At 45.5% G+C, this 24731-nt stretch overlaps 1 protein-coding gene across 10 annotated transcripts in view; it reads left to right on the top strand.

The window, feature by feature from the left end:
* Positions 1–24731, top strand: part of PTPRA (protein tyrosine phosphatase receptor type A) — a gene marked incomplete at its 5' end in the record, with an annotated part of 132525 nt that overhangs the window by 105247 nt on the left and 2547 nt on the right. For 4 of the 10 annotated variants that reach the window (XM_079719204.1, XM_079719206.1, XM_079719205.1 and 1 more), the window contains 11 exons: positions 2050–2086; positions 5837–5934; positions 7243–7362; positions 8180–8346; positions 8850–8985; positions 9890–10039; positions 11198–11291; positions 11610–11686; positions 12130–12264; positions 20680–20805; positions 20885–21036. In XM_079719204.1, the coding sequence (XP_079575330.1) occupies positions 2050–2086; positions 5837–5934; positions 7243–7362; positions 8180–8346; positions 8850–8985; positions 9890–10039; positions 11198–11291; positions 11610–11686; positions 12130–12264; positions 20680–20805; positions 20885–21036 (1292 nt within the window). The remainder of the gene's footprint in view (positions 1–2049; positions 2087–5836; positions 5935–7242; positions 7363–8179; positions 8347–8849; positions 8986–9889; positions 10040–11197; positions 11292–11609; positions 11687–12129; positions 12265–20679; positions 20806–20884; positions 21037–24731) is intronic. The other 6 variants (XM_079719209.1, XM_079719210.1, XM_079719212.1 and 3 more) reach the window with 4 other exon arrangements.

The following is a 24731-nucleotide window of genomic DNA, read 5'->3' as shown; positions in this document are numbered from 1 at the left end:
AAATTCAAACATTTAAAATGTAGAATTCAGTGATTTTTAGTAAGTTTACCAAGTTATGCCGTCATGACTATAATTGTTTTAGAACTTTGTTAGTGGCTTTATTGATGCAATTCACATACCATAATTTTCACCCACTTAAAATTTACAATTCAGTGGTTTTCAGTATATTCACAGATACATGCAACTATGACCAATTTTAGAACATTTTCATCACCTCAAAAGAGAAACGCTGTACCTTTTAGCTATTGCCCCTTAGTTTTAGAACTTTCTGCTCACCCCAGAAAGAACCTTCTTGTCCATATACAGTTACTCCCCATTCCCACCCCCTGGCAATCATTTACCAAGCCCTTTTTGCACACAGAACCAAGATCACACATGTATCTTGAAGAGAGGTGGTGTCAGGCACCACAGAGTGGTGGCAGCAGGCAGGGGGGATGGGTTCTGTGGTTTGGAGAATACAAAGGTCTGAAAGTGAACCTGACATTGGTAGCAGGAGAAGATGAAATAGACAGTACAGATGGCAACTGGGCTTCCCTCCTGGAGTCTTAGAAGGACCAGCTTCCTCTCTTACCTTCAGGTGTTAAGGGTATAGGGGGTCTTTGGAAGTGTTTTGTTTTTGTTTTTAAACTGGTAGGAATGTAGGTGCCACCTAGAGCCAACTTGGCATTTGACTTTCAGAATCCAAAGATGTCTCAGGAACCAGGGAGCCACATTTCATCTTTCCCTGGAACATAACACAAGGAAGATCAGTAGTTTTGCCTCATTCTAGTTATTCCTTATTGGTTGAGCAATGTCAGCATATCATTATGTAGGTATGTTTTCATGGGGGATATATAACACACTCCTGGTAAAGATGGAGCGGGAAGCACTTTGGGGCTGGGCCCTCCAGCAGTGCTTTTAAGCTATTCATGACCCACATGCTCCAGTGAGAATTTGGCAGCAACTTCTCCTGGAGCAAGGATATTATACGGCTTAACATACTCTAAAAGCTTCTCAGTTTTAGTTACAAGTTTAGTGCTATAAGCAGAATGCAGCATCCTGAATTAAGGCTTTGTCAGTTTCCATCTTCTCATGGTTAAAAACTTTTGGAGAATTCCTCTTAATAAAAATTTTAACAAGCTTCTTATTGTTAACTCTAAACATGTCCATATTGAGGCCTAAAGCTTTCTCCAGTGCTGGGAAGCAACCCTGCCCTGCCCTCGTTTGAGCTGGAATAGGAAGCTGTTTCTCAGACTCAGCCCCCTCCTTTATTCTGCCACTGCCTTGCAGACTAGTATTTCACATCATCACCTTGGTATGGTATCCCATCCATGAAGTTGCCTCCCTCATTGCCCATCTTAGTGCTGTCTGAGAGAGGCAGAAGGTGATTTACAATCCTTAAATCAAATGATTTTTCACTTACCTGGGACGTCTCAAGTGAACACTATATTTAAACAATGAGGTTGAAAAGATGTATCACTAAACAATAAAGAAAGTTACTGCCAGTGTCAGTTTTTCAGAGGCTCCTTATCTATTAAGTGACGTCCCCAGGCTCCTTGGCTTCTTTGTCTCCCACTTCCTGTAACGGAGAACCCTCTTGTCAAACACTGGGAGCTGTTACACCATACCCATGGGCTATTCCCCGAAAACTTTTGCACCTGGGTACAGCATCAGCAAGAAAATAACCCTTTTTCCTTCCTCGTGTGGGCCCAGCCTCACATGCTTCTGACTTGGAGGGTTCCTACCCATTAACACCAAGACCCAGATTGTCAGCAGCTAAGAGAGCATCAGAACAGGGTCTAGCCTAGGAGTTGTTATTTGGATGTTCTTATACTAATGTTTGTTAATAATTCACTTTAAGAAGACTGCCTAGACCATGTAATCTTTGCTTCCTGCTGTCCAAAGCTAATCCCATTAAAATTTCTAGAATGGAAATCCTTGTTAATTGCCTGGACCTTTTCACAAGGAAGGCTTTGTAAACTGGTCGGGAGTCTGGAGAATTTCATTCCTGTCCATCGTTGGGTTTACACTTTCTGTTTCTCCTCTGCTCCTCTCCCACCCCACCCCCAGGGCTACCAAGAAAAGAACAAATTCATTGCTGCACAAGGTAAAGTAAGATAATTTTTTACTCTTGGGCTTAACCATGAATGGATTTGGGATTTTTCTTCCAAATGCTAATAGATTACTCAGAATATATTAGCTTTTATGTAATTATTACCACCTGAAAGAAATATAATCTGCCTTGCAGGTTTATAACTAAGGGCCTTCATCTTGATGACTTAGTGTCCAGGGATCCTTTGAAAGAAATTCTTTTATATATGTGCATAAAAAATACTGGAGAAGGCTATACACACACATACAACACAGTCTCATGAGGTTCTTTGTCTTGGGGTCATTTGGGAACCTTAAGTTCAAACCAGGCTGCTTAGAATTTGAATTTGGATTTAGTCTCCAAAGAGGATTGGCCACCTCACTTGGTCCAGGCTGACTCATCTCCTCCTCCCACTCATGGGCCTGAACTCCACTATTATTCACAGATAAGTGGTCTAAGAACCCTCAGAGCTGGGACCCAATGCCATGGTCCTGTACATGCTCTGCACACGTTTCCATAGCCTGAAGTTCCAACAAGTGTCCTCACCTTTGGGATCCTAGCAAAAAAAAATCTTGATGTTTGCAGCACTAAAAAGTAATTGATGTTATTATGGTCCATCAAAGCCCATTTATTTAATCACTCAACAAATATTTATTGACCATTTATTAATATTATGTGCCAGGCACTGGCCTAGGTGATGGGGATATATATGTAGGGGAATAAAACAGAATATGGTCTCTGCCTTTTTGGAGCCTTTAGTTGGTAGAGGATAATTTACAGCAAAATAAACAGAAACTTTGGTAAGTGACTATCCTGTTCAATACGGTAGCCACTAACCACATGTGGCTATTTAAAATAAAATTTGGGGGAGCTCCCTGGTGGTCCAGTGGTTAGGACTCTGTGCTTTCACTGCTGAGGGCATGGGCTCAATCCCTGGGTGTGGAACTAAGATCCCTCAAGCCATGTGGCGAGGCCAAAAAATAATAAAATAAAATAAAATTCTAAATTCAATTCTTCAGTCACACTAGTCACATTTTAAGGCTCAATAGCTACATGTGGCTAGAGGCTACCATATTAGTGCAGATACGAAACATTTCCATCATCACAGAAAGTTCTGTTGGACAGTACTGTGATCGTGATAAAATAGGGATAGAGGTAAAATGAGGCAGAGGTGGTCAGAAGTCTTAGATCCTCCTTGCCCTTGCAGTCTCCCACCAGGACCTGGCCCTTGCCTAACTGGACCCCACTTTCCCTCCCTCTGTAGCCATCTGTCAATTCAGGTCCACCCTCCAAGGCCCACCTCAGCTACCACCTACTCAGTGATGATTTTGGTACTAACAACCACATATAACCTCATCCTCTCTTTGTTTGTCATGGGGCCTTGTTGACGCTAAAATAGTTCTTAAATTAAGTTCACCTTTGATTTCCCCATTAGCCTTTTCTCAGACTCCCTCCCTCTTGAACTTCTCCACAGTACTTCACACTCCTTGAAACCCTCCTGTTATTTCCTGCCATTCAGTTCTCTTGATTTTTCTCACTTTTCTAAATATTGTTTCTCTACCTCTTATTCTTCTTTCTGCCCCTTAAGTATAGTTTCTCTTCAATACTGTGGATGACTGCTTCCCTTGAAACTCCATTCTTGCCTTTCATGGCACATTTCTGTCCACTCTTCTGCCTCCAGGGCTTTTTGTTCTGTCTGAACTTGAATAATGCTTGAAGATCCCCAGCATTCTGTGTTTGACTCCTTCTTTACTCCTCCCCCTCTGGATCCTCTTTGAGAGACCTCATCTAATACCCACCTCTGTTTGACTGGCTGCTGCCTCTCTTGAGCTCCAGAGCCACATTTTTCTGTACTCTTCTGCTTGAATACCCCCACAGACTCTAGATTCAACATCAGAAACTGAAACGTAACTCTTCCTCAGCCCCAAAGCTGCTTTTTCTCCTCTGTTCTTTAGAGACTGGAATGTAATCTATATTCATTGTGACTGGAATGTAATCTGCCTAATCAACCAAACCAGATTTGGGATCATTCAGCTCTCCGACCTGTCCCTTGCTTTACATATGACTAGTCCTCTTGCTTCTCTCTCCAAAATCTGCCTTCTCTGACACACTTCCTTACTCTCATCTCTTCTTCCAGCTCTGTTGCAGCAGCCTACTGATTGATCTCTCTGGGCCCTAGCTTTGCTCCTTGCACCCCTTCCACCAGAATGACCTTTCTTAATGCAAAATTTTTGTCAGACTCTCACGAAAATCCTAGAATGATTTTTCACTATCTGTAAAACAAGCCTTCCTTAGCCTGGCCTCCATCCCTTTAGATCCTGGTACCTCACCTATCTTTCTAGCTTCATCTTCTACCTTCTGCACACCCTACACAGTGACCTCACTGAACTCCTTACAGTCCCTGGATGTCTCATGCTCTTGCTGCTAGCCCCCTGCACCTCTGCCTGGAGTATCTCTTCTCCCTATGCCTCCTTTCTAGACTCCCATCTACTTTATCTGTCCTAACATATGGCTCAAATGTCATCTCCTCCAGGAGATTTTTCCTGACCTTGCCAGGCAGTGAAACAATTCCCCCTCTGTACATCTTTCCGGTATGTGTCCACTTCTGTCATTATTTGTTTTTCTTTTTAATATTTTTCTTTTTACCAAAGGGAATACAAATTTTAAGAAAGTCAAAAGGTATTACAAGGTCTATAAAAATAAAGTTCTCCCCCCTTTCATCTACACTTTTTTAGTCTAAAGCAGCCATTTTTATCTGTTGACTTTTTCTTATTATAGATAACTTATTTAATCCTTTTACAAGCTACCTCACACTCAGACAGACATGTCCCTTCTCCCCATTCTCCCAGTGGAGTTAAATCACAATTTGTGGTGAAGATAATACTTGTTATTTACATTCTTATTACTATGCCAATATTATTCACAGCTAAAGCACATAATATTATATGATTTTTTGGTACAGTTTTTGGTTTCCCTCTTTCCCAAGAGTTAATAATTGCCTTTTTTCCTTACTCACTTAGTTTTTTATATACCTAGCACTGATTTTTTTCTCTTAAACTCTTTGCTAGAAGTGTATATTTCCTCTCGGTACCCTCAGATACATGAGGTTTAATTATTTTAGTTTAATTTTTTATCTTGGGGTCCTTCTAGAACCTTCTTCCTTCAGTTCCGTTCTGGATTGATCTAGCCTCTGGCAGAGTAATTATCCTGAGCCTTCCCTTTACCAACACCCTGGGAGTTCTGTTAGTCTCTCTCCTGTGTTAGATCCCACTTTTTTCTTTTTCTTTGTTTGTGCCCTTCTAGTGACTTTCTGGAAAAGGCTGTGTGGGAGGTAAATTTTAAATTTCAGCCTAAGCAATTTACCCAACCTCTCTGACTAATGACACCCACCTCAGAGCATGGTAAGAAGGAGTAAATGAGATATAAAGCACATAGCTCACTATCTCGCCCATAACATAGGTATTCTGTAGGGGTCATGATTTCTAATCCTCAACTATAGTATCCTTGGGAAACATTGTTCATGTTCTCTTTTTATTTTAAGAACCTCACATCCCCACTTCACTCCCTAGTGAAGTGCCTGGCACATACATGGTGGATACACAGGAAATGTTCAGTTAGTAGGTAGGTGGATGGGTAGATGGATGATATATTTAGCTGGGGGCATGTGGGCACAGGCTTCCAAAAGTCAGGAATGAATGTTCCCAGTTTCCCAGCATCTTTCTTCCTCTTGGTGTGTGTTCTCATCTTTGCTGTTGGCTACTATAGGACCAAAAGAAGAAACGGTGAATGATTTCTGGAGGATGATCTGGGAACAAAACACAGCCACCATCGTCATGGTGACCAATCTGAAGGAGAGAAAGGAGGTGAGTGGAGAAATTAGATAGAATTGCCCCTGATACAGGCATGACCAACAGAGGGACTGCATTGCTGGAGTTCTGTGTTTGAGCCTAGGCTCTCCACCCTTTGTGGCTTCTGTGCCTGTCATTCATCCAGACAGAACCCAGGCCAATGTGCCTACTACACTTCCCTGTGGCCTGGAAGCCTCCGATGAACTCAGAGGTATACCTAGGGCACACCCTGTGTCTGGTGACCAAACAGCTCACCTAGATCCAAAACATCCTGGAAGAAAGACTTGGGCCATTAGACAAGGAAAAGCCACAGTGGGGCTTTTCTCCCCTGGCTTCTCTAGTCCCTCACTCCCCTGGGTTTTCTGTTTTTGTTTTTGTTTTGTTCCTCCTCCTGAGATAGCAGAGGGAGCTGTATGAACTGAGACCCTGCAGGGCACAAGGAAATGTGAGCCCCTGAACTGATCCTTCAGGCAGCCTTCTGACTGGTTCTTTTCTTTCTGTGGCTACCAAGTCCATATGCCTGGTCAGCTCCATCACTGGGCCACAGCCAACACCAGTCCTGAGTCCTGGATCAGGCCCCAGAGAGGAATCCCGATTCGTGACAGTCTCTCTCCAGGATGGCCCTAGAGTCAACCTGATACCCACACTGGGCTATTGGATGTATTGATTGGCTTAGGAGGGATAGCTTTAGGGCTGGGCTTTAGGTTCATTTTCTCCAACCCTACCTCTGGCTCTTGGGAGCTGTCCAAGGCCTAGTCAACCAGAGAAGGCCTTGGGCCTCTCGTGGCAGGTTTACAGTCTGCATCAATCCATCCTGGTGACTCCCTCATAGCAGGTTGCTCTTTGCAGGGGATCAGACAGACTTGCCCCTAGAGCATGACCTAGGATATTGTGGAAGTACAGATTTTGTAGGTAAAATGACTTCCGATTTGCCCTGAACTGAGAGACTAGAGGTGGGAAAGAGTGAGAAGTATAGGGCTGGGGCTCTGCATAAGTTAAGAGATTGTGCTAAACAGGATGGAAGCTGAGGAACTTAAAAAAAGAACAGGGAGTTCCCTGGTGGCCTAGTGGTTAGGATTCTGGGCACTGCTGTGGCCTGGGTTCAATCTCTGGTCAGGGAGCTGAGATCCTGCAAGCCGCATGGTGTGGCAAAAAAAAAGGAACAGTTAAATAGGTCTGTAGCTGACTGAGGTGAGAGAAGAGGCCATAGGGCTTTCTGAGGATTTTAGTCTGGGCTTTTGTGGTCCTTTTCTTTAGGGCCTTTTGCACCTGCTGGGGGCAGGAGGTCTGAGGTCAGGGGGGTGCATGTCTGTTTCTTTCCAGTGTAAGTGCGCCCAGTACTGGCCAGACCAAGGCTGCTGGACCTATGGGAATATCCGTGTGTCAGTAGAGGATGTGACCGTACTGGTGGACTACACAGTGCGGAAGTTCTGCATTCAACAGGTACTGTCTCCTACCTCCTTTCTTGGTTCTCATTTAGAATCTGCTGACCATTAAGAGGGCAGAACAGGCTGGGTCATCCCCATCTTACTCAGGGTGGTCAGGAATTGCTGAGTGTGCAAAATGTTCGAACTCTGAAATCAGAGTTCTGGGCTCCCAGGGGATTTTTCTTTCTTTTTCTTTTTTTTTTTTTTTCCTTGTTTTTTTCTTTTGGTCAAAGCTAAGGGGGGAACATTTTCATGACTTCTCATGGCTGGGAGAAAAAGTACTACTGAAATGGAGTTTGGTCATCTTAGGTATGAACCAAGTGCATCAGGAGGTATTGCACCAGTATCTTCTGGTACTTGACTTACCTCTCTCCTCCTTTCTTACCCCAAAGGCTCCTGACATCAAGGATGTGGTGGGCCCTGCTCCTGACCCTCCAGGGCGACCCTGGAGGCTTGAGCAAAGGTTGCCTTCAGCTGAGGGCACTGTGGTGCTCTGAAAAGAGGGCTTACCACGAGTCAGGAGACCTGCATTTTAGTTCTGACCTTGCCTTTTACTAATCCTGGGACCTAGACCAGGTCATTTAACTTTTCTGAGTTTCACATTTCACATCTGTAGGCTGTGAATAATAGTAACAGCCTGCCTACCCCATGGGGTTTCTGGGAAGATTCTCTGTCCATGGTTAAAACTTTCTTGGGAAGTTTAATCCTCTCACTTTCCCATTGTCAGTGATAGCCACAGCTGGCCCTGGCCCCTAAGCCTCACCCTCCTTCCCCTGGTGCTGCCCTACCCCAGGGTATCAGGGCCAACACACAGGGATCTCTTCACTTCACAGGTGGGCGACGTGACCAACAGAAAGCCACAGCGCCTCATCACTCAGTTCCACTTTACCAGCTGGCCAGACTTTGGGGTGCCTTTCACCCCGATTGGTATGCTCAAGTTCCTCAAGAAGGTGAAGGCCTGTAACCCGCAGTATGCAGGGGCCATTGTGGTACACTGCAGGTCAGTGTGGCCTGACCCTTGGCTCCCCACTCATGTCACATTCTGCTCCCATGCTGAGAGCAGGGAAGGCACAGGGGCCCTGGCTGAGGAGGCTGGCACAGAGCGGATGAGCTCTTGGGGCGCCAGGGCAGCATCCAGAGAGACTCCTCAAGAAAACTAGGTGCTGGGTGGAAAGCACTTGAGGAAAGAGGGAAGGGCAATCCTCCAAGATTGGGGGTGGGGTGACCACTGCTATGAAGCCAAGAAGCTAAGTTGAGTGCTGCCTTGTGTACTGGGAATCTTCAGACCATTCTAAGTGTCAAGGTTCTCTGGTCCTGATAACTAGAGGTAGGGAGTTCAGGGTACAGTGGAGTTGTTGGCTCCGTGAGAGTCCCAACTCTATCCCATACAGAATTAGAATTTAAAGCCTTGAAGAAAGAGCCCTACCCTGTGCTGCCCCCTCCCTGGGTGTTCCCACAAGACATGCTAGCCATCCCAGTAATATTCCTGCTCTCTGGCTACAGTGCGGGTGTAGGGCGTACAGGAACCTTTGTCGTCATTGATGCCATGCTGGACATGATGCATACAGAGCGGAAGGTGGACGTTTATGGCTTTGTAAGCCGGATCCGGGCACAGCGCTGCCAGATGGTGCAAACAGACGTGAGTGGTTTGTGGGTAGGGGGCATTCCAGGACCAAAACATTTACCTGCCTCATGGATTACTCAGCCTCCCAGGTTATTGTAAATGATCATCATACAGTGTGATGAAGGGCCCTTATAAATTACATATTAAAAGAACTATGGGGCTTCCCTGGTGGCGCAGTGGTTGAGAGTCCGCCTGCCGATGCAGGGGACACGGGTTCATGCCCCGGTCCGGGAGGATCCCACATGCCGCGGAGCGGCTAGGCCTGTGAGCCATGGCCGCTGAGCCTGCGTGTCTGGAGCCTGTGCTCCGCAACGGGAGAGGCCACAACAGTGAGAGGCCCACGTAACGCAAAAAAAAAAAAGAACTATGGAGCACAGAGGAGGCTGTGCCTAGGGGAATCTGGAAGGTGGGGCAGATGTCATTTGCACTAGACTCTAAGGATATGGAACAGATCCTGAGGGAAGTAGGTATGTGGGCAGCCCAGGGAGCCATTGCCACAGAGTTGTGATGCAGCTTAGCCAGGTCCAGGAGCAGCAGTGAGATCAGCTCTGTGGTTAGGGCATGGAGTTCAAAGGGCACAGCACTGGGAGGGGAGGGGGGCTGGCACAGGTTTTGTGTGTCACCAGAATTTGACAACCCCTCAGTCTGTCCAGTCTGTGCTCTCTGAATGAGCAGGAGTTGGAGTTGTCCTTCTCTCCAGGAGGGTACCAGAGTAGGACCCTCCTTCCCAAGTTTAAGCACCCCCAGAGGGACTCATGCCTTTCGAGTCCTGCCTCCCTGAATTGGGACAAGAGTGAATCATTTTATTTCTGCTAGGATTGAAGAAGTGGACTGAAGTGAAGTGGGAGTGGGAGGGAGTGCTCTGGCACCACCAGGACCATGTGTGTAACTGGGAACTCGGGCATCATCTGCATTTCAGATGCAGTACGTCTTCATATACCAAGCCCTTCTGGAGCATTATCTCTATGGAGATACAGAACTGGAAGTCACCTCTCTAGAAACACATCTGCAGAAAATTTACAACAAAATCCCAGGGTCCAGCAACAATGGATTAGAGGAGGAGTTTAAGGTAAGTTGGAACTGAGCTCTTTCAGGATGAAGGATCTATTTGACCTACAGAATACAGGATGCTTGACTCCTTGCAGATTTACCAACAAATGGTGAATCCCCTTGCAAAGCATGTGGGTGGTTAAGGAGGTGGGTCTCTGGCCCTTTACTCATACCCTAGTCATTCTCAACCCATCCTGCATGTTAGTCACTTGGGTTGTGGTTAGGGGGGGAAAAAAACAAAAACAGGCAGTGGTATTTTTTTTAAGTCCCCCAGCTCCCTCTCCCAGGTAATTATAATGCACAGCAAGAGCAAACATTCTCTGCAAAGTAAATATTTTTGGCTTTGCATGCCATACGGTCTCTATTTGCAACTACTTAGCGCTGCTGTTATAGCACAAAAGCAGCCATAAACACCATGTAAACAAATGAGCATGGCAGTGTTTCTGTAAAACCTCCTTTGCAATCAGCAGACCAGACTGGCTCGTGGACCATAGATTGCTGACCCCTGCTGTATGCCATTAGACAGTGGTTCTCAACTCACCTAAGGGACATGTCACACTCTCATCAATAAAAGTGCTCCCAGAAGCAAGAGATTCTGGATTGGGATGGGGAAGACCAACTGCCTTAAAGCACTCCTGAAACTATAATGTACACATGAATTACCTTGGGATCCTATTATGATGCAGGTTCTGTTTCAGCTGGTCTGAGTTGGGGCCTGAGATTCTGCATATGTAACAAGATGAGGCTGATGCTGGTTTATGGGCTACACTTTGAGTAGCAAAAATCAAGAAGGAACCTTGGAATAAGGAGAAGGGAGGATATATATTTGAATAAGGTTTTCTAAAGAATCTAAGACAGGCTCTGGGAGTAGAAAAGCAGGGAGAGAGGGAGGAAGGGCACACTGTCTCCTATAAAACTAGGTTACTTGTTCCAGGATCATAAAATTTCAGTCTAAAGGAATCACAGGAACCGGGAAAACAGTGTTTCCCAAACACTCTTGGCTTATTAAAGACAGAAAAACAGTGTTCTGATAAGAACATGTGGAAATGATGGAGGTCAGGGCTCTGCTGAAAAGAGCAGTATGCCAGTGTGCCCTGGATGCAAGTCCAGTGACAGACAATCTTGTCAAGTCCAGTTACTGAGATCAGTAATGTTTCCCCTCCCCTTCCCAATTCAGAAATTAACATCAATCAAAATCCAGAATGACAAGATGCGGACCGGAAACCTTCCAGCCAACATGAAGAAGAACCGGGTTTTACAGATCATTCCATGTAAGAGCCCTCTCCCCACCCAAAGCCTTAATGCCCCATCCCCCTTTCCCTTCACCCTTTGGACTTCTTGGGTACTAGTTAATGATCAGCCTGGAGACAAGAATTATGGCATTGTCTCTTATTGTTCCCAGTTCTTCAGTGGCTTCTGGAAAGAGCATGAAGCCCAAAGGTTTTCTGCCTCCTGGGCTAGGAACAGGCATGTTGTTGCCCAGCTGGAATTATATCTTCTCAGAGCTGAGGTCGGGGGGGATAGATGGAGAGAGAGGGAGAAGAGGACAGGTGATGCTGGGGAGCCACAGGCTGCTGTCCTTCTTGCAGATGAATTCAACAGAGTGATCATTCCAGTTAAGAGGGGTGAGGAGAACACAGACTACGTGAACGCATCCTTCATTGATGTAAGTGGTAGCTGTGTCCCCGGAGCTCCCAACACTCCCTGGAGATTCAGCTGGGCCTTGCAGTGCTCCCCTCCCAATGCTTGGAAGGGTGGTCTTTGAGTCAGTCATCAAATAAATACAGAACTGATACCCTTCCTGTGCACTAGGTCTCTCAGGGCCCCTACGAGCAGAAAGTGAGGGAACAGAAGGCAAACACCAGTTTGGAAGGAAAAGTTCACAGCACAGACCAAAGGCTAAAAACACCAACCTCTGGTCCTTCCCATTCCTGCTGTCTCCATCCTAGCCCCAGCGCCCCCTTCCCTCATCTTCTTACAAAGAGACCAGCATGCCAGCCAGGGTTTGGTCCATGGCCAAAGGGGAGCTCTGCCTGGGATGTCTGTCTTCTCCACTAGCCCCTCCCTGATCAAACCATCTCACTCCTGCCATTGACCTGGACTGTATAGGGCTACCGGCAGAAGGACTCCTACATCGCCAGCCAGGGCCCTCTTCTCCACACAATTGAGGACTTCTGGCGAATGATCTGGGAGTGGAAATCCTGCTCTATCGTGATGCTAACAGAACTGGAGGAGAGAGGCCAGGTGAGCTCAAAAAGGTCCTGAGCTGTAGGAGACAAGAGACACATGAAAAAAAGCGGGGGTGGGAGGGTGGTGCTAAGAGGGTATTTGGACTTTTTCTTTGACTTAAACTAATCAAAGAGCCATTGCCCAGCTGCTTGGTATCTGAATAGTCAGCTTCTCTCAGGACTGGTCTGAGCCTCCATTCGGTTCCCAGACAGTTCACACCCTCTCATTTCTCTCCTGAATACGGTCTCCCCAAGCCTACCTTTGTGCACACCCTCTGCACCCCACCTCCACGGGCAGGGCAGAATTAGTGAGAGGAGGGATACAGAACCAGACTGAGGCTCTGACGTGGAGCTTGTGTGAGTGTCTCTAAGGAGAGAGTGCCTTCCAAGCCAGAGAAATTAACTAGAAGACTGGTGGGAAGATGGGTCACTTCTTTGCTGACTACACAAAAGAAAACAATAGAATTTGAGAAATAACAAAAACAAGAAACTTATAAGTTAACATTCAATAACAAGGAAATCTTTTAAAGAAAAAAGTCCTTGAGAATTGTCAGTGTACTCAGAGTATAAAGGGACCTTAGAGGCCCCCTAGGCCAGCTCGCATTCAGTGTAGGAAATCTCTTAACACTATTCCTGACTCAGAACCTTGCAGCCTCTACTGAGCACTTTCAACCTCAGGGGTCACTCTTTCTCTGTCCACCTCCCACCCCACCCCTCTCACTACTACCTGTGGCTCAGTCTGTGTTCAGATAGTGCTTATTATCTTCAGACTCTTTTCTGCTGTGGTGCACAGTGCAGTAAGTGGGTGCTTCATGATGCCTGGTGCGCAGCTTAACAGGGGTCAGAGAGAAAGAGCGGGAGAGGCTAGCAAGGGCCCAGGGGAAAAGGTCCTTCTAAGCCATAGTGAAGAGTTTGAATTTTGTAAAGCAGTTGAAGAACTCTTGACAATATCAGATTTGTAGGTTTTTTAGAATCCATCTGGCTATGGTGAGGAGGACAGATTAGAAATGAGCAGGCAAGCCAGAAGCAGAGAGGAAACTGCAGCAGTAATGCTGGTGGCCTGGACTCAGCAGGGGTGGTGAGAAGAGGTCTGCCCCAAGAGATGGTGCAGAGGTGGGGTGGACTGGACTGGGGGAAGGGGAGAGAGGAAGAATTAAATACGTTTTACATTAGTTTTTCCAAGCCACATCTTTCCCATTCTGTACTTGGGCAGTTTGTTTATTTTAACCTTGATACAGCCTTGATATTTGCTCACCCTGATGTTCTGTTATATCAAGATTTTTTTCAGATTTAATCGTTTAACTCATTAGTTGTTCTTCTCGGATTTGTATCATGTACCTAATCAACAGACATACATTATAGGTCTTCACCTATCATTAATAACAATACTGATGAGGGGAGAGATTTGGAGGAAGCGTACACCTGAGTGACAAAGGCCAGTTGGGGGATAAGCTACTTTGTTATCAGGAATTAGGTGCATGTCTCCTGGCCCTCTCTGATAAGCTGTGATGGAACGTACATATAGACCAGGGACCTACATGAGGTTCCCTCCACACTTCCACCCTCTGGATCTGTGATGGGCAGGTCCAAAGAGCAGGCAGAAAAAGCTGAATGGCAAGCACATTCTCAGTCCACTGACCTGTAATAAAAAGCAGCCCAGTGGATACCTCAGACTCTGTCTAGTCAGATTGTCAGGCTTTTCCATCCTTGAAGTAGACCTAGTGAGAGTACAGGGCAGAAGGGCAGGAAGCATTTCTCACCGGTAGAGGTGGGGAGAGAGGGGACATGCACACACAAGTTTTCCTGCCTGTTGGCCAGGCCTGCAGTCAGTTGGATGCGGCCCATTCCCCTCTACCTACTAACACTGTGCCTATGCTTCTGTCTTAGGGCCAGTGAAACAGAAGCTTCTGAAGTGGAACAGAACAGGTTATAGTAACATTCTTTACCAGCCTCACTGGCCTCTAAGATAAAATTTTACTTTCTGTTCCACCTCCCATTCATCTTATCAAGTGTAGCTCCCAGAGATATTAACACAGTAAGCCTAAATGAGACAATGAAGGGTGTCTCCATTTATACATTCTGACACCACTCCCTACCCCCAATTTAAATTCCGAGAAAAAGTCTGATCCAAAAATGTAAATTCTGTATACATTAAAATTCCAAAGGAATTAAAACCTAAAATTCTCTTCTCCCTATGTTATTTTTCTGCACCATTTAAACCAGGGGGGTGCACCAAGAGGCTTGGTGAGGCCTGAGTTCCTCTCATCAGCTGCAGCTTGATGCATCCACCATCATCATCAGAGTGGGCAGAGCAGCTCTAGCAGTTTCTGCATGGTGTCACCTCAACCCAAGGCCACATTCTACTTCTCCAGAGAGACAATAAAACATGATAGACCCTTGTTAGACCCTTGTTAGACCCTTGCCCACAAAGCTCTGTATCACCATCACTGTTTTCAGCCCCAGACCATAGCAAGAAACTTAGTGCTATCTAGGGGAAAGAGGGTAAACAAAGACAGCAAGAGAAAAGACGGAAAAGCTTCTCTGTTTCAGCTTCTTTAGGGATACCAATATCTAGAGTCCACAACCTGAAAATATAAATCTTAGATTAAACCCCAGTTCCCAAGCATTCTTCTCCTAGACTTGAACACCAACTCCTCATCTCCGATCACCCACGGATGACTCCAACACCTGGCTTGCTGCCCCTTTTTTGATTCCTATTTCTGTTTCTATTCTTGGAAGCAAAAGTATGTATGTGGGTGATCCATCTATTCTTGTCTTTCAGCTTCTCAGCCTCCTTAGCCATCCAGTTCCATGGTCAAACCACAACCTTGTCATCCCCCCATATCTGCACTGCCTTTGGAGTATCAACATTAGGTATCCCGCCCTTTTTACCATCTCCTGTCCTTTCACCTCACTACTTCTCTTCTCTTACTCCAGTAATTCTTTGTCTTCATCAGGTCCTTAGAGACATTGGCTTCTCCATTTTCTCAATCTCAATCACCCCAGTAATGTCCCCACCTTCCTTCTTACTCTGTAACAGAGTTTTTGTGACTTGTCATTATTATAATCCCTCCCTTGTTAACACGCACTATTCCCTCATGGTCTCTTACTTTCATGGCAAGGTCTCTACCCTATTAAATTCAATTATATGCCTGCATCTGGTGTCAAACATTACTGGGAGAAAACGCAAAATGGTGCTGAGTGGTCTCACATTGAATTCATGACCACAAATCTAATATGGGTAATTAGTGTCACCTACCGATCCTACTACCCTTCCTTCTCTTTCCTCAGACCTTCAACATTCCCTCTTGCCTATCCCATCATGCTCACACCTTATCTTTTGATCTCATTCTTCTCCAAGAAAGCAGACAAGAATGCTCTCATCTTCTTACCCCCAGGCAGCCAGCTGCAGCTGGATGAATCTGTATCCATTCATCCATTCTCTTGTCTTCTCTCTGGTTGCAGTAGAAAAGTGTTCCTAAATTTCTCAGTCCAACTATCCACTGTGCCCTGGTCCCTTCCTCTCCTGTCTTCTCAAGGATGTTGCTGCTCTCATTATCTTCTCTCACCTCCATCCGTAAATAGTTCCCCTCTCTCCTCTGTACTCTTATCAGCCTATTGTTACTTTCCTATCTTTAAAAAACAAAGATCTCCTAACCCCACATTTCCTTCCATTTGCCATCCCATTTCTCTGTACCCCTTCCAAGCAAAACTCCTTTAAAAAGCGTTGGCTTTCTCCCCTCGCATTCTCTCATCCTGTTCCTTCTAGGCTTGACTCCTCTGGGACTGCTTCAGTCAAGATCACCAGTGACTGCCATCTGCCCAATGCAAAAGTTATTTCTCTTTTCTTGTCTTTCTTGTACCTTTGTAGCAGCGTGTGAAACTGTCAACACACACTCCTTCCTCCTCAAGACACTTTCTTCCCTTGACTTCCATGATGTCACCCCTCCCCCGCTCACTGGCCTGGCAACTCCTTTGTTATTTCTTTTGTGACCTCCTCCTCCTCTGCATGACCTCTAATCATTGGAGTGTCCAACACTCAGGTCTTAACCCACTTTTGTTCTCTTTTGATACACTATTCCTTGAGGATCTCATCCAACTCTGTGGCTTTAAATACTATCTGTATGTCAGGGACTCTCACATCTATGTCTCTAGCCCAGTTACCCCCCACCTTCCCAGTTGTGGACCAGTGTATCCACATAGCTACTTGATATCTTCTCATGGATGTCTGTTAAGAATCTCAAACTTCATATGGCCCAAATAAAATTTGGTTTCCTCCTTTCCCTCATACTGGTTCATCCCACCCTACCCATCTCAGTAAATTGTACCACCTTCCACCCAGATGCTCGTATCAGAAGTCTAGGAGTTACCTTTATTCCTCTCCTTTTCTCACTCTCCACAGCCAGTCTGTCAGTGAGTCGTGATGTATGCCGAGCATATCCACTTCTCTTCAGTGTAACTCCTGTCACCCGCATGCAAACCATCATCTCTCACCTGCATCACTGAAGTAGTCTGGCAGCCAGTCTGCCTGCTTCCATTCCCATTCCCTTTTAGCCACTTCTCCACATGAAGGCCCAGTGATCCTTTTGAAAATATAAATCTAATTATATCACTCCTTGTCTTAAAACCCTCTGTGGGCTTCCTCATCTTGAGGGAAAATCTACCCATGCATTCAAAATTTAGGGCTTCCCTGGTGGCGCAGTGGTTGAGAGTCTGCCTGCCGATGCAGGGGACACGGGTTCATGCCCCGGTCCAGGAAGATCCCACATGCTGTGGAGCGGCTGGGCCCATGAGCCATGGCCGCTGAGCCTGCGCGTCCGGAGCCTGTGCTCCGCAACAGGAGAGGCCACAACAGTGAGAGGCCCGCGTACCGCAAAATATATATATATATATATATATATATATATATATATATATATATATATGTATATATGTATATATATATATATAGAAACTTTTCCTGTTGATATCCAGTCCCAAGACTTGAACTGGGTCCTTCTTCCTCTCCTGTTTCCATTGCTTATTTTAAGTCTCCTAGTTTCCATTTTCCCTCATCCCCGTCTGCCCTCCACGTACAGAGTGGAGCATAGATTCTGAGATGAGCCACAGCCTCTACTCTCTGAGGGTCGGGTCCCATGTTTGTCACAGCCTTGCATTCCCCACAGGCCTAGTCTCCAGCTCTGTGCTCTCATGTCTCCATCCTCAGCAGGATACCAAGGCATTTTTAGCCCTGGGCGACAGTGGGTACAGCCACTGCTCTGGATCCTGCTCTGGATTCTGTTACAGCTCTTTTTGCCATATCCCTCCCCATAGCCATGAGAGGCACCTCGGGAGTCAAGTCCCATTTAAGCCCAACCTGCTTTTTCTGTTTGTGTTGTTGGGCCCACACAGAGAGGGCTAAATTAAATAAGCCTTCACCTGGCTGAGTAGGGTAATTTCCTGCCATCGGTCCAACATCTGTGATCATCTTATGTGGCTTCTCTTTATTTCATGTCGTCCCTTAAATCCTATCCCTGTAAGTTTACCAGGCTTGCTTTCTCTCAGCACAGCATACCTGCTTCCCTACAATAGCTGTGTCACCTTGAAATTCACCCTACAACAGCACTGATCTAACTTCTTGGTCGTACCGCAGGTAATCATTTTGGCTGGTTGTCCCCTTTAGGCAGCCAGAGCGGACATGCTTTCACTGTTGACCAACTCCTTGTCCAGAGTTTGAAGAGGGGATTTTTTTTTTTTTTTTTTTTGCCATACCACGTGGCTTGCGGGATCTCAGTTCCCGACCAGGAATCAAACCCATGCCCCCTGCAGTAGGAGTGCAGAGTCCCAGCCACTGGACCACTGGGGAATTCCCTAAAGAGGGGACTCTTTTTTTTTTTTTAATTTATCTTTATTCTGTTTTCCTTTTATTTTTGGCTGCGTTGGGTCTTCTGTGCTGTGCGCTGGCTTTCTGTAGTTGTGGTGAGCGAGGGCTACTCTGCGTTGCGGTGCACGGGCTTCTTATTGCAGTGGCTTCTCGTTGCGGAGCACGGGCTCTAGGCGCACGGGCTTCAGTAGTTGTGGCACGCAGTCTCAGTAGTTGTGGCACACGGGCTTAGTTGCTCTGCGGCATGTGGGATCTTCCCGGAACAGGGATTGAACCCGTGTCCACTGAGTTGGCAGGCGGATTCTTAACCACTGCACACCAGGGAAGCCAAGAGGGGACTCTTGATGGTTCAACTCTGCATCCCTGGGAGTCCTCCTTGCAATCTGCCCCTTTTCTTCTCTGTTATGCCTCTTTTCCTAAACTAGGAAGATCTAAAATGTCTGAAGGCTGTTAAGTGTGGGACCATTAATATTTCCTTTTCTTGCCATAGTGTGATTCTAGCTCCTACATGTTGTTGCTGTAAAGCTCTTTGTATCTTAGCAGTTCTAATGGTTTTAAAGCCCCAGTCTTTAGTTCTGACTGATAAAACTGTATAAAGGCAGTGTTGGGAAGGAACTGTGGTAACAAAACTCACTCCACCCACCAAGCCCTGAAAACCAATGTAGTCTCTGTTTAAGGTGAGCCTTAATTAGATTTTTCTAAAGCTGTTCTGGTTGAAGAGGGGGCCCAGAGCTCTGACCCTCAATCCCAGGGTTCCTAGTGGGCACACATTGAAAAGCAGTGGTCTGTGACATTTCCTTGATCTACCACTTTAATAATCCCGTATTTTAAAATGAGCTCAGTGTCATTTATAAAGGGGGTAATGAATGATCACACATAAAAAGCAAGAAAAGTCATTAAAATGGACTTTTAATACTGATTTTATTTGGACTGAGAGACTATCAGTGATTTTTATTTTTGTATTTAATTTCCCCAAATCTTTTCTAATGAACATAGAGTACATTTATGGTTGAGTATCTGTATTTCTTTATTTCTTTATTTATATTTTTGGCTGCATCAGGTCTTTGTTTCTGCGCATGGACTTTCTCTCTAGTTGCGGCAAGCAGGGGCTACTCTTTGTTGCAGTGCGTAGGCTTCTCATTGTGGTGGCTTCTCTTGTTGCGGAGCACGGGCTCTAGGCGCGCGGGCTTCAGTAGTTGTGGCTCACGGGCTCTAGAGCGCAGGCTCAGTAGTTGTGGTGCACGGGCTTAGTTGCTCCGCGGCATGTGGACCTTCCCAGACCAAGGCTCGAACCCGTGTCCCCTGCATTGGCAGGCAGATTTTCAACCACTGCGCCACCAGGGAAGTCCCATATGGTTGAATACCTTTAAATTGCCAACAATGAAGTATCAAATTTCCCCCCTAAAATGCTCTAAAGAAAGGACAGCATAACCATATTTTGTTTTGTTTATGTATTTATACCTTGGCTTGTTCTGCAGACATTAAACACATTCACTTACCAGATACTTATTGAGAACCTACCAGATGCAGGCAGTGTGTAAGGTGCTGGGAAAACAAAGATGAAAAGAGGCAGCCCCTGCCCACAAGGAGCTGTAGAAGGAACTGAGCGAGGTGCAAGCAGAGACAACAGTAAACCATCTTGTGCTCACTAATAAGGACAAAAACACAAGAGCTAGCAACTGTAAGGTGCCACTGCAGATTAAAGAGTTAAAGAGGAGGGACTTCCCTGGTGGCGCAGTGGTTAAGAATCCGCCTGCCCATGCAGGGGACACAGGTTCGAGCCCTGGTCCGGGAAGATCCCACATGCTGTGGAGCAGCTAAGCCCCTGCATCACAACTACTGAGCCTGCTCTCTAGAGCCTGTGAGCCACAACTACTGAGCCCGCGTGCCACAACTACTGAAGCCTTCGCACCTAGAGCCCATGCTCCACAACAAGAGAAGGCCACACACTGCAACGAAGACCCAACGCAGCCAAAAATAAAATTAATTAATTAAAACAAACAGAAAAAAAGAAGTTACACATTTTTTTTAAAAAAAGTGTTGAAGAGGAAAGGAATGAAAGCATACTGTGGACTGGGCTTTGGTGAAGCACCATGGCTGGGTGAGAATGTAATTGGGTTCAGTTTTTCTGGGTTAGCAGTCTGATATACATAAGTAACTACAAATGTGGGAACACCTCAAAGGAGCAAAGAAAAAGGAATTGGAACAAAGACACTGATTCCACCTCTCCCTCCACCCTACCATTGAGTGTTAGATGCAGCTATGAACTGATGGTCAGAGTTCTTCACAGACCCTGTCAGTGTTGCAAATTAGACTATAAATAATAGCAAAAGGTTAAGTGATGAGTGGACTTAAGTTGTTAAATATGGATGTCCTGCTGAGGATCAGAAGTTAAACTGGAGTGATGTTAAGTAGTAGAAGGACCCTCTGAGTTTTTGATACCTTGGGGAAGAAGTGTGTCGGTGTAAGAAGTGGCTGTGTTGAGAGGAGCAGTCTGCTCACAGGGCAGCCCTGCTTTTACCACACATGATATTCTGAGCCCCTCACCTCTCCCATTTGTCCCCCCAGGAGAAGTGTGCCCAGTACTGGCCCTCTGATGGACTGGTGTCCTATGGAGACATCACAGTGGAGCTGAAGAAGGAGGAGGAATGTGAGAGCTATACCGTCAGAGACCTCCTGGTCACCAACACCAGGGTAAGATGCCTGGTGGGTGGGCTTCTCCCACAGGGAAAGCAGGGTTGCACCTACCTCCCTGATCCTCCTTCCTTCAAAGGAGAACAAGAGCCGGCAGATCCGGCAGTTCCACTTCCATGGCTGGCCTGAAGTGGGCATCCCCAGTGATGGAAAGGGCATGATCAGCATCATTGCAGCCGTGCAGAAGCAGCAGCAGCAGTCAGGGAACCACCCCATCACCGTGCACTGCAGGTATGCCCACCCCAACCCTCAGGGGGAAGAGAGAGAAAGGCATGGGAGGCAGGCAGAGGGGTGTGATGGGAGCCTGTATCAGACAGTGAGGAAAGCCAGACGAGAGCGGGATGTTGGCGAGCATGTGGCAATCAAGTTTAATGACCAGGACAGGCCCAGATGATAAGAACTTCACACTTTAAGTGCTGGGAACAGCAGTCCCTAATGTTAAGATATTGGGCAGGGGAGGTGATGCAGAAAGGGAACAGCAGGGGAGACTGACAGTGGAGAAGACCAGTTGGGCAACATGGGAATGAGGCCTGTTTCCCTAAGAAACACAAGAAAAGAGAAAAGGGCAACTATGTTGAAAACAGAAGAAAAATGAACAAGGCTATAAACATAGCTGTGAAAAAGAGGAGTCTCCTAGGTTCGAGGCTGGGTAATGGCTGGTGTCACTCACAGAAGGAAGATAGCAAGGGGACCCGTGGGGCAGGGGGTGGATTTTGTTTGGGGCACATTGTATGAGATTACATTTTAGAAAAAATTTTACCTTGAGTTTGTATTGCTTTTATAATTGGGGGGAGGGAATCTCTTAAAAGGGAAGGAAGAATATATTTAAAATTCCTACAAATTGGTTTTGAAGATAGAAAAATGAGCAAAGGAACTTCTAGAAATGTATCTAGTAAATGTTCTTCAAATGGCCAAAATGAAATATGTAATTACAAGAATTGAAGCACCGTTTATAATAGTAAAAGATGGTAAGGACTTCCTTGGTGGTCCAGTGATTAAGACTCTGGGCTTCCACTGCAGGGGGCACGGGTTCAATCCCTGGTTGGGGAACTAAGATCTGGCACGCCATGCGGCGTAGCCAAAAAAATTTGAAAAAAGATGGTAAATAATCTAAGCATGTTTTAATAGGGGACTGGTTCAGTAAGCTCTGATATATCTCATACTACAGAGCTTCAGATAATTAATTAGAAATCTGTTTATGTACTGGTATTCAGTAATCCTCAAGATTTATTGCTTAGTGAGAAAAGCAGAGGGAGACAGGGAAAGAATATGTTTATGTGGGTATATGCATAAATTATCTCTGGAAGGACACACAAGGACCTGATGACATTGGTTGTTTCCCAGGAAGAAACTAAAAGGATGAAGAAGTAGAGTAGGAAGGAGACTTTCCACTGTTTCTGACCTTTTTGAAATTTGAACTATGCTAATTTATTACCCATACAAAAATAAATCATTTGAAAAAATGTTTTTAAGAAGAAAAAGTGGCAAAGTCCACCATCTAATACAAATGTACAGTAAACATGAAAAGATGCTAATCCTTATTAGCAATATGAGAAATGGGGATGAAAACAGTAAAACATGGCTTTTTGTCCATTGGATTGGCAAATTAAAAGGATTCCTTGAACTACAAAAATCAACACTTCCTTGCCCACACTTTTAAATCCTCCATGCTCCTCTCTCCCTTAGTCACCCTCTCTTGGCAAACCCCAGATTCTCTGGCTACCCTGCACCATGTAGCTGAATATGGCTAAAGGAAAGCACCATGTTACAAGCCTCATTTTATGTTTCTGATGAATTCATGGTTGGCCATTAGTGCTGCCCTGCAGTCCTTCTGCATCTCCCACTGTTCTAGACCAGGGCTAGGCAAACTAGGGCCCAGTGCCAGATCTGGCCTGCCACATGGTTTTGTGGGGCCTGCAAGTTAAGACTTGTGTTTACATTAAAAAAAATTTTTTTAATCAAAAGAATATCTCATAACGTGAAAATTACATGAAATTTACATTTGTGTTCATATATAAGGTTTTATTGGAACATGGCTATGCTTATATATTATCTGTGGCTGCTGTCCTGCTCCAGCAGCAGTATTGAGACCATTCGTGGTACTCTTACTACCTCACACTGCTGCTCAGCACACAAGAAGCACAGTTGTGCAGTTGTACTTGACTTTGTCCCTCTTCCCAGCAAAACCTAAGATACTTTCTATTTGGCCCTTTATAGAAAAGCCTGCCAGCCTTTGTCCTGGATGATCATTTCATCCTCCTCTCAAACCTCAAACTTCCAATACCTCTCCCATCCTCATATTTAAGAAATGACCATGTTTTCTATTTGCCTAGGAAAAAAGAAGCAATCAGAGAATTTCCACTTGCTCTTAACCACCACAGCATTAGTGCTGTGGACCCTGCATCCCTCCTGTTCAGTGGATGAGTTGTCTGAACTCTCTCTGAAGTCAGCTATATTAGTCCTCTATTACTGTGTAATAATATTACCACACACTTAGCATCTCAAAACAACACACATTTATCTTGCAGTCTTCGTGGTTAGGAATCTGAGCACATCTTAGCTGAGTCCTGTGCTTCAGGGTCTCAAAAGGCTGCAGTCAAGGTGTTGACCAGATGGGCTGTGGTCCCATCTGAGGCTTGACTGGGGAAGGATCCACTTCTGAGCTCACTTGGTCGTTGGTAGCATTCAGTTCCTTGTGGAATTTTGTATTTTGAAGTTCCTTGCCACATGGTGGACCTTCCCAGCATGGGTGCTTGCTTCTTCCAAACCAATGAAGGAGAGAGTATTTCCTTACATGACAGACATTATGATCCACATAACATAATCACATACATGTAATTGTATACGCTCCATCACCCTTGCTACATTCTGTTGGTTAGAAGTACATCACAAGTCCTGCCCACACTCAAGGGGAGAGGAATCACACAAGTATGTGAACACCAGGAGGCAGGGATCTTGGGAGTCAAGCTAAAGTCTGCCACACCCACCCTCCACTTGGATACCCATTCCATCCTCTTTTGTCTCTTCAGGGACCTGACTTCACTATCCTACATCATCAGGTTTTCTTCTGGATACCTACTATCTTCATAAAAATGTGCTATGATTTCTCCCGTTTTAATATTTTTTAAAACTTTTGCCTCCAGTTCCCCTCCAGCTACCCTCTATTTCTCTGTTTTCCTTAATTGTAAAATTTCTCAAAATATTTGTTCATACTAACTCTCCAGTTCCTCTCCTCCCAGCCTCTCTTGAGCCCATTTCAGTTAACCCCCCACATACTCCCTTGCAACTGCCCTGTGAGGGCTGCCTGTGACCTTCACATTGTTGAGTCCAGTGCTCACTTCCTAATCTCATTATCCTTGACTTTCATCAGCATTAGACACAGTTGGTCATTTGGTTCTCTGTGGAATGCTTTTAGCATAGCTTCTCTCCAGGGTTTTTGTCCTCATTGGCTGTTCCTTCTCTGTCTCCTTTGCTAATTCCTCCCCATCTGTGGTCAAGGGCCAAGTCCTTGGACCTCTGTCAACTGACAGTCACTCTCCTAGGTGAACTCATCCAATCTCCTGGCTTTAATACCAACTCCCAAATCTTTATCACCAGTTCACCCTCTCCCCTAGACTCCAGATTTATATATCCAGTTACCTACTCAACATTTCCACTTGGGCCTCTTCAGTTTTAAATGGTTATTTTAGAACTCCCGATCTTTCTTTCCAAGCCTTTTGTTTCACAGCCTTCCCCACATCAAGAAGTGGTATTTCACTTAACTCATATAAGAAGCCTGGAACAATTCTTTTTCTCACACATGTACATCTGTTCTACCTGCAAAATAATTTCAGAATCAAGTGTTTATCACTCCCCCCACCATGACCCTCTGTCTAAGCCACCATGCCCTCTCCTCAGTAACTATACTGGCCTCACTGGTTTCCCTG

The sequence above is a fragment of the Hyperoodon ampullatus genome (genome assembly GCF_949752795.1).
Source record: "Hyperoodon ampullatus genome assembly, chromosome: 14".
NCBI classification, from domain to species: domain Eukaryota; kingdom Metazoa; phylum Chordata; class Mammalia; order Artiodactyla; family Ziphiidae; genus Hyperoodon; species Hyperoodon ampullatus.
The sequence above is the reverse complement of the archived record's forward strand: the minus strand, read 5'-3'. Positions and strand labels throughout refer to the sequence as shown.